The sequence below is a fragment of the Lontra canadensis genome, unplaced genomic scaffold (assembly GCF_010015895.1).
Source record: "Lontra canadensis isolate GAN:19392208 unplaced genomic scaffold, GSC_riverotter_1.0 scaffold4, whole genome shotgun sequence".
NCBI lineage: Eukaryota > Metazoa > Chordata > Mammalia > Carnivora > Mustelidae > Lontra > Lontra canadensis.
Window position 1 is genome coordinate 52298164 of NW_022630998.1, and position 17593 is coordinate 52315756.

A 17593-nucleotide genomic window follows, 5' to 3' on the forward strand; every position below is an offset into this window, starting at 1 on the left:
ATTTACGTGACTAGAGGAGTCCACCAAGAGATTGAATCTAGATAGAGAAGAAAAATGTCAGTGGATTAAACTCGGAATAACTGATTATTTGAGGGTTGAGATTGGAGAAGGAATCAGCCGGGTGTTCTAACATATAGGATCATAGCTTTTGTTGGCATGCAAAGTCCTCCATGTTCTTGCCCTGGTTTATCTTGTGTCTTACCCCTTTTCTTCCTGCTATTTAGAGTTTTCCAAAAATACATCATACTCTCCTGTTTTTTTCTACATGCTTGTATATATTTCTGAGTAACTCTGTATCTTCCAGGATCCACCTCAGCTGTAACTTCCTCAGTGGTCTGCCAGACATGGTCTAGCTTCTCCTGCTTTTTGATTGCATAGTACACTGCACCTACCTGGTACCACACAACTCTGTTCACTCTTTCTTGCTCCCACTGTTGCTCATAAGTTGTCACTCTCTATCTGTATTTTTCCCTTTGGATTGGAATTGCTTACCTACCTGTCTCCTCCAGCAGATTATGAACCTTCGGGTTCTGTGTCTTATTCATTGTTAAATGTTTAGGACTATGCTTAATACTTGCTTGGCACTTAGATAATATTTAATAAATTTGAGAACCAGTACAAATTAATTAACCATAACAGAGAAAATTTGTGGGCTCAACCTTTGATAATAGTGAGTGAAATTGGGAGTGTGGAACAGGATTTTTGTAAAAAAGGATGTTGCATAAACATCAGAGGAAGTGAGAAACCTATTAGCAAGCTTCAGGTCACCATTTTTTTTTTTTTTTTATTGTAGCAGCAAGGAATTTCTAGGTGCAATGGCTTGATTAACTTCTTTTCTGTCTTTATTGAAATGCTTCTTGTCAGACATAGCGTTTTACCAAGCAGGAAGAAATACATACAGTGGATTCATTATTTTGAATGTCTGTTTTGCTTGAGATTTTTGAATAGTTGATTCCCTTTTCATTTTTTAACAGCCTACCCCAATCTGGCAGGTGTGGAGTGCTTCAGCTTTCATAGAGATGTGAATAAAGGAACAGCTTTAAGTCATAGGTCTTCATATTGAGTATGAACCTTAAGAGTCATGGGATTTGTTGTTAAACTCCAGAGAAACATAACTGGTCAGTAGAAGGGTGGAGACAAATTTAAAAGCCAAAAATTTTTAAGGAATTTAAGGAGTGGAACCTAGAAAAGGTGTTAAGTAGAAATAATGTTTCTCTGTTTATGAGGGTATTAAATGAAAATATGGGATTTTGAGTCACATTTTTAAATATCTTAAAATTTCTACTAAATGTTAAAAGCATTTTCTTCTGTAGCATGACCATACATATTTATAAGGTAAAACAAATATAACTTCTACATGAAATATCATAATTTATTTTTACTTTGGCACATTTGAGCCACATTTCATTTGGGAGGTAACCCTGATAGGGAGCAATCACGTGAAACCATGTTCAAAAGAAAAAGCCCAAGTTTCAAAAGTGTTTTACTCTTAATACTGTTTTCTGTATATTATTAATTTTAAAAGTATTTTCAGAGCCAACTGAAGTTCAATTTAGAAATGTAATTTATATTTTTCCTCTCAGATGAAGCCTTAAGCATATGTTTCTATTAATTTAGTTAAAATATGCTGAGTTGGGTATTTTTTAGGAGAATCTGTTTTGAAAACATTCCAAAATATTTGTTTGAAAAGGCACTCAGCATCTCGATGAAAACTGTTGGAAAAGAAAAACTTTCAGAGTCATTCTGCTCTCAGGGTATCCAAGCCAACTAAACTGGTACAGTTAACACTTCTATTAGAGGCCAGGAGCCAAAAAAATGTAGCACTTCTTGGACTGCTTTTCTGCAAGCCTTCAAGCCAACTTAGTGGTTGATATTAATACCTTTGGATTTTCAGAGTAAAAAGCTACAAGTAGAACATCTACACCTCTCTATTAATATCCTACTTGTTACTCTCTTTCATAATCTTTGATCAGTTGCAATGTCTTTTTTGTTGGCATTAAACCTATAATTCTTTCTTGAATTTTGTGGGGTATTGTTCTTGCAAAAAAATAAATGAATGCTGTGTAGATTGCTTTTTAGTACTGCTGTCACAGTAGATATACAAATTATACAGAATACTGTAATGCTTTGGAAGGGTTAGTAGTTATCTAAGGCTACCAAATTTATAAGTAGGGATAGTTTACCCAGCTTCCAGCCCTCATGTTTTCTTTATATCATCTTCAGATTTATTGACATCCCTTACTTCACTTAGTAATGATATGCTTAGTAGAGATAGACTGTCATGTTGATCTATATATCCACATATTTGCTCTAGTAAGTGCTTAACTTTAAGATATATGTTGGGTTGAACTGGAGAGTACCCATCCTATTTAGGTGCTGTGGTGGAGAATAAATAGAAAAAGAAAGATTCAGAGATTCTGTATACTAACTAGAGAGATAGGATTAAATTTAACATCTATACTATCATTTCTCTAATATCTAATAGTTGGAAAAATAACAAACTAAAATTTCAGTCACTTGTTTTTCAAGTATTTCCACAAGATTAGATTAACTGTCTCCAGAAATGACTAACACATTTTTTAATTTAAATTCAATTTAATTAATACATAGTATATTATTAGTTTCAGAGGTAGAATTTAGTGATTCATCAGTTGTAGATAACACCCAGTGCTAATTCCTTCAAGTGCCCTCCTTAATGCCCATCACCCATTTAGCCCATCTCCCTCCCCTCTTCCCCTCCAACAACCCTCAGTTTGTTTCCTATAGTTAAGAGTTTCTCTGCTTTGTCTCTGTCTCTGTTTTTGTCTTATTTTTCCTTCCCTTCCTTTCTGTTCATCTCTTCTGTTTCTTAAATTCAACATATAAGTAAAATCATATTTGTCTTTCTCTGACTGACTTATTTTGCTTAGCATAATACCCTCTAGTTCCATCCACTTCCTTGCAAATGGCAAGATTTCATTCTTTGATGACTAAGTAATATTTCATTTTATATATGTGTGTATATATATATACACATATATATATATATATATATATATGCCACATCTTCTTTATCTATTTATCTTTCAATGGATACCTGGGCTCTTTCCAGAGTTTGGCTATTATGGACATTGCTACTTTAAACATTGGGGTGCATGTGCCCCTTCAAATCTCTATGTTTGTATCCTTTGGGTAAGTACCTAATAGTGCAGTTGCTGGATCGTAGTGTAGTTCTGTTTTTAACTTTTTGAGGAACCTCCATACTGTCTTCCAGAGTGCTGCACCACTTTGCATTCCCATCAACAGTGTAAGAGGGCTCACTTTCTCCAAATCCTCACCAACATCTGTTGTTTCTTCAGTTGTTAATTTTAACCATTCTGACTGGTGTGAGGTATTATCTCATTATGATTTTGATTTGTATTTCCCTGAGGCCAAGGGATGTTGAGCACTTTTTTGTGTGTCTCTTGGCCATTTGTATGTCTTCTTTTGGAGAAATGTCTGTTCATGTCTTCTGCCCATTTCTTTTTTTTTTTTTTTAAAGATTTTATTTATTCATTTGACAGAGAGAGAGAGAGATCAAGAGAGATCACAAGTAAGCAGAGAGGCAGGCAGAGAGAGGGGGAAGCAGGCTCCCCGCCAAGCAGAGAGCCCGATGTGGGGCTCGATCCCAGGACCCTGAGATCATGACCTGAGCCGAAGGCAGAGGCTCAACCCACTGAGCCACCCAGGCGCCCCAGTCTTCTGCCCATTTCTTGACTGATTTTTTTGTTTTCTGTGTGTTAAGTTTAATAAGTTCTTTATAGATTTTGGATATTAGCCCTTTATCTGGTAAGACATTTGCAGATACCTTCTCCCATTTTGTAGGTTGCCTTTTAGTTTGGTTGACTATTGCTTTGCTGTGCAAAAGCTTTTTATCTTGATGAGGTCCCGGTAGTTCACTTTTGCCTTTGTTTCCCTTGCCTTTGGAGACATGTCTAGCAAGAATTTGCCATGGCCAAGGTCAAAGAGGTTGCTGCCTATGTTCTTTAGGATTTTGATGGATTCCTGTCTCACATTTAGGTCTTCCATCCATTTTCAATGTTTTTGTGTGTGTATGGTATAAGAAAGTTGTCCAGTTTCGGGGCACCTGGATGGCTCAGTGGGTTAAGCCTCTGCTTTCGGCTCCGGTCATGATCTCAGGGTCCTGGGATTGAGCCCTGAGTCGGGCTTTCTGCTCAGCGGGAAGCCTGCTTCTCCCTCTCTCTCTGCCTCCCTCTCTGCCTACTTGTGATCTCTCTCCCTGTCAAATGAATAAATAAAATCTTTAAAGAAAAAAAAAAAAAGAAAAGGAATTTGTCCAGTTTCATTCTTCTACAGGTGGCTGTCCAATTTTCCCCACACCATCTGTTGAAGATACTTTTTTCCATTGGTTATTCTTTCCTGCTTTGTGGAAGATTAGTAGACCATAGAGTTGAAAGTCCATTTCTGGGTTCTCTAGTCTGTTCCCTTGATCTATGTGTCTGTTTTTGTGCCAATACCATACTGTCTTGATGATTACAGCTTATGACTAACATAAATTTTAAGCTTCTTTCACAACTGTTAAGTGCAAAAGAGTTATATGGAACCAGAGAAATCTGAGCTTTTTCCCCTTCATTATTTGGATCTGTATGTAATCTGAAAATAGCATATTATATGCAGTTTGGGGCACAGTATCATTTGTGACTTAGAAGGATTTGAGAGTCATGCTACTCTGCCTGGTCTTTCTGTTTGGGAGTATATTACTGGAAGCTTAGGAGCAAATGGAGGGAGTTTTGGTAAGGAACTGGCAGCGTTAATGACGAGAAATAATTGAAAATTAGAATCTGCTGTTGATTGGGACATAGTTATGGGAAGGAAGCATATACATAAATAATAGCATAATAGGATTTGTTACTGAAGTCCAAATAAAGTAAAATGAGGCAAAATATCTGTAGTGTCTTCATGTTCCACTTGATAATACTTGTGACAAGTTTCACAAGGGAGGTAGTTGAAATCACTAATCTTTAGTACATGAACCAAGCAATAGATATTTTATTTGTCATACGAGGTAACTTTGGCCCATAAAGAAGGAGTGGAAACTTCTTAGCAGAAGAGAGTAGTTCCTCTTTAGTATAGGAACATTTATGACAATAATTTCTTTGATTTAGTGCCAGAAACTTTTTGAGAGAATATTAAAAGCTGTGTAGGTTTAAATTTCATTGTTGAAAACTGACAGCTGCTATATACTTCTTTTTCATATCTGACTGAAGCTGTTTCTGTTATGTCTCCTCTATTGCTAAATTCCTAAAAATTAAAAAAGTGTATTTATAATAGTATTATGAGAACAAAAGCGTTAGTCTTTGGATTGGATAATACTTCCTTTGTGACATTTTCTTTTCCCACCCAAAGTGAGAACTGAATGCCTTGCCTTGGTACATCCCATTTCTAATGGAGGACAAGAAGTTATTTTCCTCAATGGCTGACTTCCAGAATTTCTGGCTGAATGCTCTTTGTCAAGTGTATATTCCCTTCTCTAGGCCTTTCTATATAGAGCCCACAAACATCGTCAGTGTGAATGATGTCATTCAGAGGGTTAGCGACCATGCCTCTGCCATGAACAAGAGGATTCATTACTACAGCCGGCTCACCGCTCCTGCAGACAAGGCACTGGTAAGGGGCAAGCATTGCTAATTGTCTAAAGTTAAGTTGAAATAAACAGTGAACAGCATAAGCCAGGGAAACTCCCAGTGACTGATCTTTTTTTGCTGGCCATATTCCAAGGATGGCATCATGGAAAATCAAGATAATAATTAGTACACATCTTAACATCCCAGACTAGTTTATTCTTATCTAGCATGATGAAGAAATTTGAAATAATCTCTCTTTGTTGACAATAGCCTGAGATTTGTTAGATTAAATTCTGCTAGTCTCCAATCCTAAGAGCTCTGAGGAGAATAAACTACTTCTAAAGTACTTTAGGTCATTGATAAATAACATAAATAATAATAGATCCAGTTAGTCCATTCAGTTATTAAGTTTGAAGCTACAAGGGAAAAAAATTTTTGGAATTTTTCTACTAGAGTGGGAAACTGAAATACATATAAACAAATATATTATTTTACTATTTAGCAATGTCCTTGTATAGATAAAAAACAAGGGTCAAAGAGCAGATTCTAAACGTTTTAGGCTTTGTGGGACATATATTATTGCATATTCTTCTCCACTTTTGGTTTTGGTTTGTTTTTGTTTAAGATTTCATTTGTTTATTTGAGAGAGAGAACACTAGAGAGAGAGTAAGCACAAGTGAGGGGCACCTCCACTTATCTGTTAGGATCATTACAAATATATAAACCATTCTTTGCAAAGAGGATGTAAAATAATAGGTTGAGGGCCGGATTTGACCATGGGTGATAGTTGTTGATTTTTGGTCTTCTAAAGTCCATATTATTACTTTAGGATCAAAAATATATATTGGAGGGCACCTGGGCGGCTCAATCATTGGGCACCTGCTTTCGGCTCAGGTCATGATCCCGGGCTTCTGGTATCAAGCCCTACATCGGGCTCCCTGCTTGGCGGGAAGCCTGCTTCTCCCTTTCCCACTCCCCCTGCTGTGTTCCTGCTCTCACTGTCTCTCTCTATCAAATAAATACATAAAATCTTTAAATATATATATGTGAAGTAATCTGGTTGCATATAAGAATCACCACATGTGAGATATGCGGAAACTTAAAAGCTTAAAAAAATGGAAACATTCTGGGAGGAAAAGTGATATTTTTATAGATGATAATAAAAAAAAGGAGAACGAAACCAGTATTCTTTAGGTGTTCACTGAGGGACAAGGCTTGAGATATCTCAAGTAAAGCCATGTGAGGTATTAACATCTCCTTTTGCATAGCTGAAGTAGTGATTTCCAAAATATTCTGGTCATTTTTTCCCCCAATTTTTTCATTTTTCCTCCCCTAGACCTTTATATCAGTACTTGTCATAAAGACTTAGTTCCAACGGGATTATTTAAGCCTTCTGCGGAGTAGAAGTAATCCAATGTCTCTGGGTCTAATTCAGACCTAGAAGCTCTTCTTGTGGAAGCAGGCTTCAAAGATACTGGCTGGGCCAGTCTAGTCCTGAATGGACATTGTTTGGCTGGAAATTAAGTCAACAGTGTACACCAAGTTGAATACCTTTTGTTAACTGACACTGAGATGACTGTAGTAAATCAAAGTGTATAAACAGTAATAAATAGTGATCTAGAATTAACAGTAACACATGACCATTTTTAATGAATGTATATATACATACAGGCTCATTTCCTGAGAATTCCAAAATCACTTTATTAAGAGATGTTTAAGGGAAGAACAGTGTGAAACCACATGTCTCAGGATTCTACGGAGTTGTGCCTTTTTATTTCTGAAATTTTCCTTATTTATCTTACTATTTTAATTCTAGAATGGAGAAGAGAAGAAAATTATTTGACTGCTAACATCTCCTAGATCCTGATTAATAAAAGTGTGTCCTGCACAAGCCAGCAGTACTGGCATCACTGAGAACTTATTAAAAATGCAGAATCTCAGTCCTTACTCCAGACCTAATGGATCATAATCTGTATTTAACAACATCCCTGTGTCTGTCACAGGAAAATTTAAGTTTGAAAAGCACTGCCCTATTCCTGGGTGCTGGATGGCTCAGTTGGTTGATCGTCTGCCTTCAGCTCAGGTCATGATTCTGGGGTCCTGGGGTAGAACCCACACATCGGGCTCTCTGCTTAGCTTCTCCCTTTCCCTCTGGATGCCCCCTGCCCCCCAGTTTGTGCTCGCTCTCTCTTGCTTTCTCTATGTCAAGTAAATAGATAAAATCTTAAAAGAGAGAAAGAAAGGAAGGAAGGGAGGGAGGGAGGAAGGGAGGGAGGGAGAGACAAAGAAGGGAGCAAGAGAGGGAGAAAGGAAGGAAGAAAGGAAGGGGGACACCTGGGCTGCCTTCAGCTCAGGTCATGATCCCAGGGTCCTGGGGTTGAGTCCCACATCAGGCTCCTTGCTCAGCAGGGAGCCTGCTTCTCCCTCTCTTTTCTGCTCCTTCTGCTTGTGCTCTCTCTCCCTCTCTCGCTCTGACAAATAAATAAATCAATGAAATCTTAAAAAAAAAAAAAGAAAAAGGAAGAAAGAAGGGAAGAAAAGGAAGGAAGGAGGAAGGGAAGAAAGAAAGGAAAGAAGGGCGCCTAGGTGGCTCAGTGGGTTAAGCCGCTGCCTTTGGCTCAGGTCATAATCTCAGGGTCCTGGGATGGAGTCCCGCATTGGGCTCTCGGCTCAGCAGGGAGCCTACTTCCCTCTCTCTCTCTGCTGCCTCTCCGTCTACTTGTCATCTCTCTCTGTCAAATAAATAAATAAAATCTTAAAAAAAAAAAAAAAAAAATGAAAGAAGAAGGAAATGAAGAGAGGAAGGAAGGGAGGGAGAAAAAGAGAGAAGGAAGAGAAAGAGGGAGAAAGGAACAAGAAGGAGGGAAAGAAGAAGGGAAGAAAGAAAGGAAAGTAGGAAGGAAAGGAAGGGAGGAAGAAAGAAAGAAAAAGGAAGGAAGGAAAGCACTGCCCTACATTACTGCTGGAGTATGGAATCCAATTCTCCATTTTGTCTGTAACTCTCAAAAATTTGTAACTTCTTAACCTTTAGCTTCTAATCCTGCCTCCTGTAACTTTAAATTTTCACTTTTTCTGAACTTTGCAAGCCATCATAGTTTATCTCCTGCCTGATGCAGACATGATCCTTCCCCTTTTTTCTTTTTACACCCTTGAAGAAGGTAATACAACTCAGACCCAGGATGATTAAGGGTAAAAGAGAAAACAACAGACCCATTTACATATATGCCTTTTTATCTCTCAGAAATAATTGTTTCCAAAGCCACAGGAGGTGTAACATTCAAGACATGTTTTACCCGCAAGATACCAGCAATTATATACGTAAAGTCTCAGCATTTTTTCCTTTTGTACCAGTCTATATCCTTTCTACCTACTAAGGTCCAATGTTCTATCACTTCTTAACGTCTTCCCTAACTATTCTAGTCTCTGTTAATCTTTTGTCATTCCTGCAATACAGTATCCCACCCTTACTTTTTTTCTCTCTTCTACCCTTATCTAATTGCTTCCAGTCTTCCAACTGGAATTTAAGCTTCTTAAAGTTGTGGACCGTATTTTTTTTTCTTGAACACTAAACCTAGCACAGAGTTGTAGATTTATATAGTGGATGCTAAACGTAAAAGATTGTTGAGGGATGACTGAGTGGTTCAGTCTGTTAAGCCTCTGACTCTATCTCAGCTCAGGTCTTGATCTCAGGGTCATGAGTTCAAGCTCTGCATTGGGCTCCATGCTGGGTGTGGAGCCTACTTAGAATAAAGGGGAGAGGGCCACCTGGGTGGCTGAGTCAGTTAAACATCTAACTCTTGCTTTTGGCTCAGGTCATGAACTCAGGGTCATGAGATGGAGCCCTGAGTGGGGCTGTGTCCTCAGCCTGGAGTCTGCTTGAGAGTCTCACTCTCCTCATCCCTCTGCCTCTCCCCCAACTTGAATGTGCTATAAATTCATTCATTAATTAAAATCTTTAAAAAAGAGAAAAGATCATTGATTTTTTACCTGTCATCTCCTGTATTTTTAACTACTATATGGGACTTCATGTTCTCAAAGGACTGTTCTCAGGGAGATGGGCAGAATTCCACCAGGAGACTAATTTTTTTTCCTCTCTAAGGAGATAGAATTCAGAAGATATGTATGGGAGGTAAGGTGAGAACTATGTGTATAAGAAAATGTATCTATTCAGTCATTCCGTGTGTCTTCAGGCTCTCTATTAGCTCCTTGTGTTTTGTTTGCATATTCCATCTTGAAGAATCCTTGCTTTGCCTTTCCTTAGGCTATGTTAGCTCACTTTTTACTTCTGCTTTTTAAATGCTTTTCATATATATTTCCTTTCTTTATCTTGTATTGATGTGTCATTTCTTTATAGTTTGTGTTGCCTACCTCTTTGCTAAAACCTATTCCTGGAGGAGTTCAATGGCCACTTGATTCTTGAAATTCCTCTCACTTAAGCCCCAGATCTCCTCCATCTAGAATTCCTTAATCTCACTATTTGCTGACTCTTCCTTCTTTCTCATGAAAATGAAGGGAAAAATACTTTTATAGTTGCGTATTTTAAGAATTCATTGTCATTTCACATGAACATTTTATCGCTCTTATTCTCCAAACTCTTAGTCCTTTAGATCTACTACATTTGGAAAGGGTTTTTTATATTCATTAATCAGGGATACATGCTATTTGTTTGTTCATGATATTAAGAATTGTGTCTAGAGTCAGGTCCTCTGATGTTTAGAAAATATCCTATCCTGCACATTTTCTGGTTGTAACATTTCTCTTATAACATTTCTTCTTTTACTAGATTGCCCCAGATCATGTAGTTCCAGCTCCAGAAGAATGCTATGTGTATAGTCCATTGGGTTCTGCTTATAAACTTCAAAGTTACACTGAAGGATACGGCAAAAACACCAGTTTAGTAACCATGTGAGTAAAACTTCTTTTTGGATCATAACTTAAACTTTATATAAATGAAAATTCCTGGTTATTTTCATTCTTGTCTTAATTAAAATGTTTAAAGAGTCAAACTCCATATTTTTACTACTATTATTCTGTGTTTTCAGTTTTATGATTTGGAATACCATGATGGGAACATCTATATTAAGTATTCCTTGGGGCATAAAACAGGTAATAAAATTTTTCAGCATACTTTTTGCCTGAATTTTTTTCTCTTTATTTTGTAAGATTTACAATCAAGGTTTTAATAAATCTAGACAGTTATTGAAGAAAATAGATAATTATATTTAACTTTACATTGTCAGGTTTTTATCATAATTATTTAGGGTAGGGTAACATAATGTGGTTGCATATGAATTTATTCTAACATGATGATATATGTTGTTCTATATTTGTGTTTTTAAACAGGCTGGCTTTACTACTGGAATGTGTGTCATCATGCTGATGGGCATTTTAACACTTTATTGCTGCTACAGAGTAGTGAAATCACGATCTATGATATGTAAGAATTTGTCATGGTGAAAATAGAGTAACCATTTGGGTATTCATAAGTATTTCCTGGTGAAGGAGATCACTAATGTGTACATTCCACATGTGTGTTAACTATTTTGTGTCTAAAGATTTACTTCTCTAACTCATAGCATTCAGCTGAACTGATATGTCAATGAATTAGTGACTGCCTTTGAAATTCAGAGAGGTTTGTAGTTTCTTTACTTTGATGCTAATTTCCTGATAAAAAAAATATAATAAGGTCTTATTTTATTTATTTTTTTTTTTTTTAAAGATTTTATTTATTTGTCAGAGAGAGAGGGAGAGAGAGTGAGCACAGGCAGACAGAATGGCAGGCAGAGGCAGAGGGAGAGGCAGGCTCCCCACTGAGCAAGGAGCCCCATGTGGGACTCGATCCCAGGACGCTGGGATCATGACCTGAGCCGAAGGCAGCTGCTTAACCAACTGAGCCACCCAGGCGTCCCAGTAATAAGGTCTTATTTTAAAAAATAGTCTTTTTCAGAACTAAGTTGAAAATTCTGTGATTCTGGGTTGCCTGGGTAGCTCTGTCAGTTAAGTGTCTGACTCTTGATTTCAGCCCAGGTCATGGTCTCATCGTCCTGAGATCCAGCCCTACAACAGGCTCCTCGTTCAGCAGGGAGTCAGCTGGAGGATGGTCTCTCTCCCTCTCCCTCTAACCTTCCCCCCTGCATGCGCTCTCTCTCAAATGAATAAATCTTAAAAAAAAAAAAAGAAAGAAAAGAAAGCAAAATTCTGTGATTCTTAGCATTTGATGGTGACTTTTGATCTATCCCCCACCAAGAGATCTAAATGTTGGAATCTCTTTAAAGTAGAAAATGTAACTAGAAAAATAAGAAAATATGAACGTGTCCATTTTCGTGAATTCACAAAGCTTAGTAATACATTGCCTCTACTCATCTCTGTAAATTCTGGATCAGGGAATTACCTTTTTAGATTGTTTTAAAGTAGTTTAGGACCTAAATATACCTACATTATTTTAGGGAATCTTAGCAATTTTGAATCAAGAAACCAGGCTTTGTCTTTGAGGGGGAGGGCTCTATTAAGCAATGTATATTTTGTCTTTTTTTGGGGGGGGTATATTTTGTCTTTATTTTATTATTTATTCTTATCCCTTTCCCATTTATCCTCAAATACGTTGATGCTCTTATAGATCTGCTAAGTTTTTTGTATGATGTAGGCATTAGCCCTTTATCCATTATTTCTTGTCAATTTTCTTTTCCATTCAACATTTGAATGGCTTTTGTATTATATGAGTTTGTTTATATCTACTGATCTTTTCCATTGTATTTCTATTTCTTCATTTGATAGAAAAGGATAACCTTTCAAGGTCTATTTTAATATTGTCTTCTAACTTACTTAATTTTTGAATTAATTAGGACTCAGGAAAACTTTCCCCCATATGTCATTTAAGTATGCCAAATATTATTGAATAATATCTTGACTCTTACTCATGATTTTGCTTATCCTTGATTTTTCATTTTTTATTAATTACATAATTAATTACATTAATTATGATACTATAATCTGTTCCTTATATTAACTGTACTGTTTTGTTGACCTATGTATCTTTTTATGTGTTTGTTCTGTAATGTTTTAATTTCTGTTATATCATTCTGTGTTCTAATATCTGGTGATGGAATATTCTTAATATTTTGCTAAATATTTTGAGTTAATTGGGGGGAACACAGATTATGATTAATGGATATATTAGTAACATCTGATTTTATTCTTTCTCTTGTTTTATCTAGCATCAGTGGATACCAGTACCTGGGAATATCCAGATGTCTGCAGATACTATTTTGGCTCCTTTGGACAGTGGTCAAGTCTCCTTTTCTCCTTGGTATCTCTCATTGGAGCAATGATAGTTTATTGGGTGCTTATGTCTAATTTTCTTTTTAATACTGGAAGGTTTATTTTTAGTAAGTATCCATATCATATGCTTTAACAGTAGTTACTTTCAGATACAGTAACTACTGCAGTGTTTTAGTTTCAGCCTTAAATTCTGGACTTGGGATAAATAAAGTAAAAAGTCATTTGTAATTCTGGAAGATATAATTGATTCAGTTTGTTTTGATATCATAGACATACTTTTATCCATTTATAAACTCTTTGTGTATTTGTGTATTTGTGCTTTATATGTAAAAAGAAGTTTTTACTGCCTAGGAACAGATTTTTCCCCCCTTGGTGTCATTATCTTATCCACTGAAAAAAAAAATGATCTATGCTTATACCCACTCCCCACCTCAGTTGTTATAGATATAGTTCTCTTTTTTAGATAGAATTTACGTTCATAGAAACACATAAATCCTAGCCATACAATTTTGATGAATATATCCATGTAACCATTCCACCTTCATGAAACCATTCCATCATCCCAGAAAGTAGTGATATATTTTTTAATTATAAAAATTCAAGTTATTTGTTGCTATTATAAAATAACCTAATTAATTTTGGAAACTTTGTCTTGAATCTAGCAAATGTGTCAATCTAATTTTATAGATTCACTCTGGATTTTATGTTTAGACAGTTATGTCATTCATGAGTAATGAAAACTTCCCATCCAGTTATTACTTTAAATGATTTATACATATATATATATACACATTTATATTTATATACATATATCCTTATATTTATATATATACACACACATAAATATATGTTTATATGTACACATATTTATACATGTTTATCTTTTTTAAAGTATAAAGTTATGTAGATAATGTCTCTGGTAGACATCCTTATATTGTTCCTGTGGATATCTTTCCCCATTAAATATTAAGTTTATTGTGTGATATTGGTTATACCCTTTAGCAATTTAAAGATGTTCCTGCTTATTATTCTCTTAAGAATTTTTATTAATGTGTACTGGATTTTGTCAGACATTTAATACTCTATATCCCTTGAGATGATCATAAATCTTTTCTCCTTTATTTTTATTTATTTATTTTTTTTTTAGAGAGAGGAAAGAGAGAGTGTGAGCAGGGTGGGGCAGGGCAGAGGGACAGGGAGAGAGAGAGAATGCTAAGCAGACTTCATGCCCAGCCCAGAGCCAGACATGGGCTCTGTCTCACAACCCTAAGATTATGACCTGAGCTGAAAACAAGAGTCAAACACTTAACCAACTGAGCCACCCAAGGCACCCCAATCTTTTCTCCTTAAAATTGTTAATATGATAAGTTAAATGAATACATTTTATATTATTTAAATCATTCTTATATTCTTAGATAAACTTAGTTTAGCAGTCATGATATGTATTTTTTTATTTTTTACTGGATTCAATTTATTTTCGAGAGGAATAGAGTTACTATTTTATTTAGAACTTTTGTGTCTTTTCAAAAGAGATATTAGCCTATAGTCTATTTTGTTTTGTTTTGTTTTGTTTTTTTCTCATATTGTCCTTGTTGAGCCTTGATGTGTTAGGCTACTGTAACAAATTACCATAAACTGTTCAGTTTAAAACAAGAGAAATTTATTCTCTCACAGTCCTGGTGACTGGAATCCAAAATTGAAGTGTCACTAGGGCTCCACTCCTTTTGAAGCCTTTAGGGAAGAATACTTCTTATCTTCTCCTAGTTTCTGGTGATTGACTGTTGGCAATCCTTGGCATTCCTCAGCTTGTGGCTGCATCACCCAATTTCTGCCTGTCTTCACATGGCCATCTTCCCTCAGTTTGTCTTAGTGCAAATTTTTCTCTCCTTATTAAAGATACCAGTCATTGAATTTAGGGCCTACCCTAACATGTATGACCTCATCTTAATTATATAACTTAATAACCCTATTTCCAAATAAGGTCACATTCTAAGGTTCCTATGGATGTGGATGTGAGGGTAGAATATTCACCCTACCATACTTGGTGTTAAGGTTTTACAAGGCTTATTTGAGTCTTTGGCATCAGGAAATAGATAAAAATTGATCACCTCTAATCTTATCACTAATAACCCTTAAAGATAGTACAAAAGCCTAGAGCAGTACTCTCCTGCTTTTATCTTGACAAGCATACAGTGGAGGTGAATAATTCACACATACTTAACTTACTTAATGACCTGAAAATCTAATCCAACATTTTTTATCATATCATTTAACTTTCACATTAAACACTTAAGGCTTACTAAGGTTATAAAAGATTAATATCAAACAGAATAAAGTAACTTCAGTCTAACAAGAAAACACATTCTTTATCCATTCTCTCGTTAACTATAGAGTGATTTGAATGCTTAGATATCTGCATATGCTTTTTTTTTGAGATTTCAAGCAGTCAGAGACTTTGTTTTTCTTTGTTTTTCTTTGTTTTTCTTTTTTTTTTATTTCTTTTCAGCATAACAGTAGTCCTTGTTTTTGCACCACACCCAGTGCTCCATGCAATCCGTGCCCTCTCTAATACCCACCACCTGGTTCCCCCAACCTCCCACCCCCCACCCCTTCAAAACCCTCAGATTGTTTTTCAGAGTCCATAGTTTCTCATGGTGCACCTCCCCTTCCAATTTCCCCCAACTCCCTTCTCCTAACTCCCCTTGTCCTCCATGTTATTTGTTATGCTTCACAAATAAGTGAAACCATATGATAATTGACTCTCTCTGCTTGACTTATTTCACTCAGCATAATCTCTTCCAGTCCCGTCCATGTTGCTACAAAAGTTGGGTATTCATCCTTTCTGATGGAGGCATAATACTCCATAGTATATATGGACCACATCTTCCTTATCCATTCGTCCGTTGAAGGGCATCTTGGTTCTTTCCACAGTTGGGCAACCGTGACCATTGCTGCTATAAACATTGGGGTACAGATGGCCCTTCTTTTCACAACATCTGTATCTTTGAGGTAAATACCCAGTAGTGCAATTGCAGGGTCATAGGGAAGCTCTATTTTTAATTTCTTGAGGAATCTCCACACTGTTCTCCAAAGTGGCTGCACCAACTTGCATTCCCACCAACAGTGTAGGAGGGTTCCCCTTTCTCCACATCCTCTCCAACACATGTTGTTTCCTGTCTTGCTAATTTGGGCCATTTTAACTGGTGTAAGGTGATATCTCAGTGTGGTTTTAATTTGAATCTCCCTGATGGCTAGTGATGATGAACATTTTTTCATGTGTCTGATAGCCATTTGTATGTCTTCATTGGAGAAGTGTCTGTTCATATCTTCTGCCCATTTTTTGACATGATTATCTGTTTTGTGTGTGTTGAGTTTGAGGAGTTCTTTATAGATCCTGGATATCAACCTTTTGTCTGTACTGTCATTTGCAAATATCTTCTCCCATTCCGCGGGTTGCCTCTTTGTTTTGTTGACTGTTTCCTTTGCTGTGCAGAAGCTTTTGATCTTGATGAAGTCCCAAAAGTTCATTTTCACTTTTGTTTCCTTTGCCTTTGGAGACATATCTTGAAAGAAGTTGCTGTGGCTGATATCAAAGAGGTTACTGCCTATGTTCTCCTCTAGGATTCTGAAGGATCCTGTCTCACGTTGAGGTCTTTTATCCATTTTGAGTTTATCTTTGTGTACGGTGTAAGAGAATGGTCGAGTTTCATTCTTCTACATATAGCTGTCCAGTTTTCCCAGCACCATTTATTGAAGAGACTGTCTTTTTTCTCCTGTATATTTTTTCCTGTTTTGTCGAAGATTATTTGACCGTAGAGTTGAGGGTCCATATCTGGGCTCTCTACTATGTTCCACTGGTCTATGTGTCTGTTTTTATGCCAGTACCATGCTATCTTGGTGATCACAGCTTTGTAGTAAAGCTTGAAATCAGGTAACATGATGCCCCCAGTTTTATTTTTGTTTTTCAACATTTCCTTAGCGATTGGGGGTCTCTTCTGATTCCATACAAATTTTAGGATTATTTGCTCCAGCTCTTTGAAAAATACCGGTGGAATTTTGATCAGAATGACATTAAAAGTATAGATTACTCTAGGCAGTATAGACATTTAAACAATGTTTATTCTTCTGATCCAAGAGCATGGAATGGTCTTCCATCTTTTTGTTTCTTCTTCAGTTTCTCTCATGAGTGTTCTGTAGTTCCTCGAGTACAGATCCTTTACCTCTTCGGTTAGGTTTACTCCCAGGTATCTTATGGTTCTTGGTGCTATAGCAAATGGAATCAATTCTCTAATTTCTCTTTCTGTATTTTCATTGTTAGTGTATAAGAAAGCCACTGATTTCTGTACATTGACTTTGTATCCTGCCACATTACTGAATTGCTGTATGAGTTCTAGTAGTTTGGGGGTGGAGTCTTTTGGGTTTTCCATATAAAGAATCATGTCATCTGCAAAGAGAGAGGGTTTGACTTCTTCATTGCCAATTTGGATACCTTTTATTTCTCTTTGTTGTCTGATTGCTGTTGCTAGGACTTCTAAACTATGTTGAACAAGAGTGGTGAGAGTGGGCATCTTTGTCGTGTTCCTGATCTCAACGGGAAGGCTGCAAGCTTTTTCCCATTGAGGATGATATTTGCTGTGGGTCTTTCATGGATAGATTTTATGAAGTTCAGGAATGTTCCCTCTATCCCTATACTTTGAAGCGTTTTAATCAGG

General features: G+C 36.5%; 1 protein-coding gene across 5 annotated transcripts in view; it reads left to right on the forward strand.

Moving 5' to 3' along the window:
* The window catches only part of SLC38A9 (solute carrier family 38 member 9), an 81086-nt gene that overhangs the window by 26008 nt on the left and 37485 nt on the right, over window positions 1–17593 (forward strand). For 3 of the 5 annotated variants that reach the window (XM_032850435.1, XM_032850443.1, XM_032850452.1), the window contains 5 exons: window positions 5514–5646; window positions 10387–10508; window positions 10646–10709; window positions 10947–11040; window positions 12818–12988. In XM_032850435.1, coding sequence (XP_032706326.1) covers window positions 5514–5646; window positions 10387–10508; window positions 10646–10709; window positions 10947–11040; window positions 12818–12988 — 584 coding nt within the window. The remainder of the gene's footprint in view (window positions 1–5513; window positions 5647–10386; window positions 10509–10645; window positions 10710–10946; window positions 11041–12817; window positions 12989–17593) is intronic. The other 2 variants (XM_032850468.1, XM_032850461.1) reach the window with 1 other exon arrangement.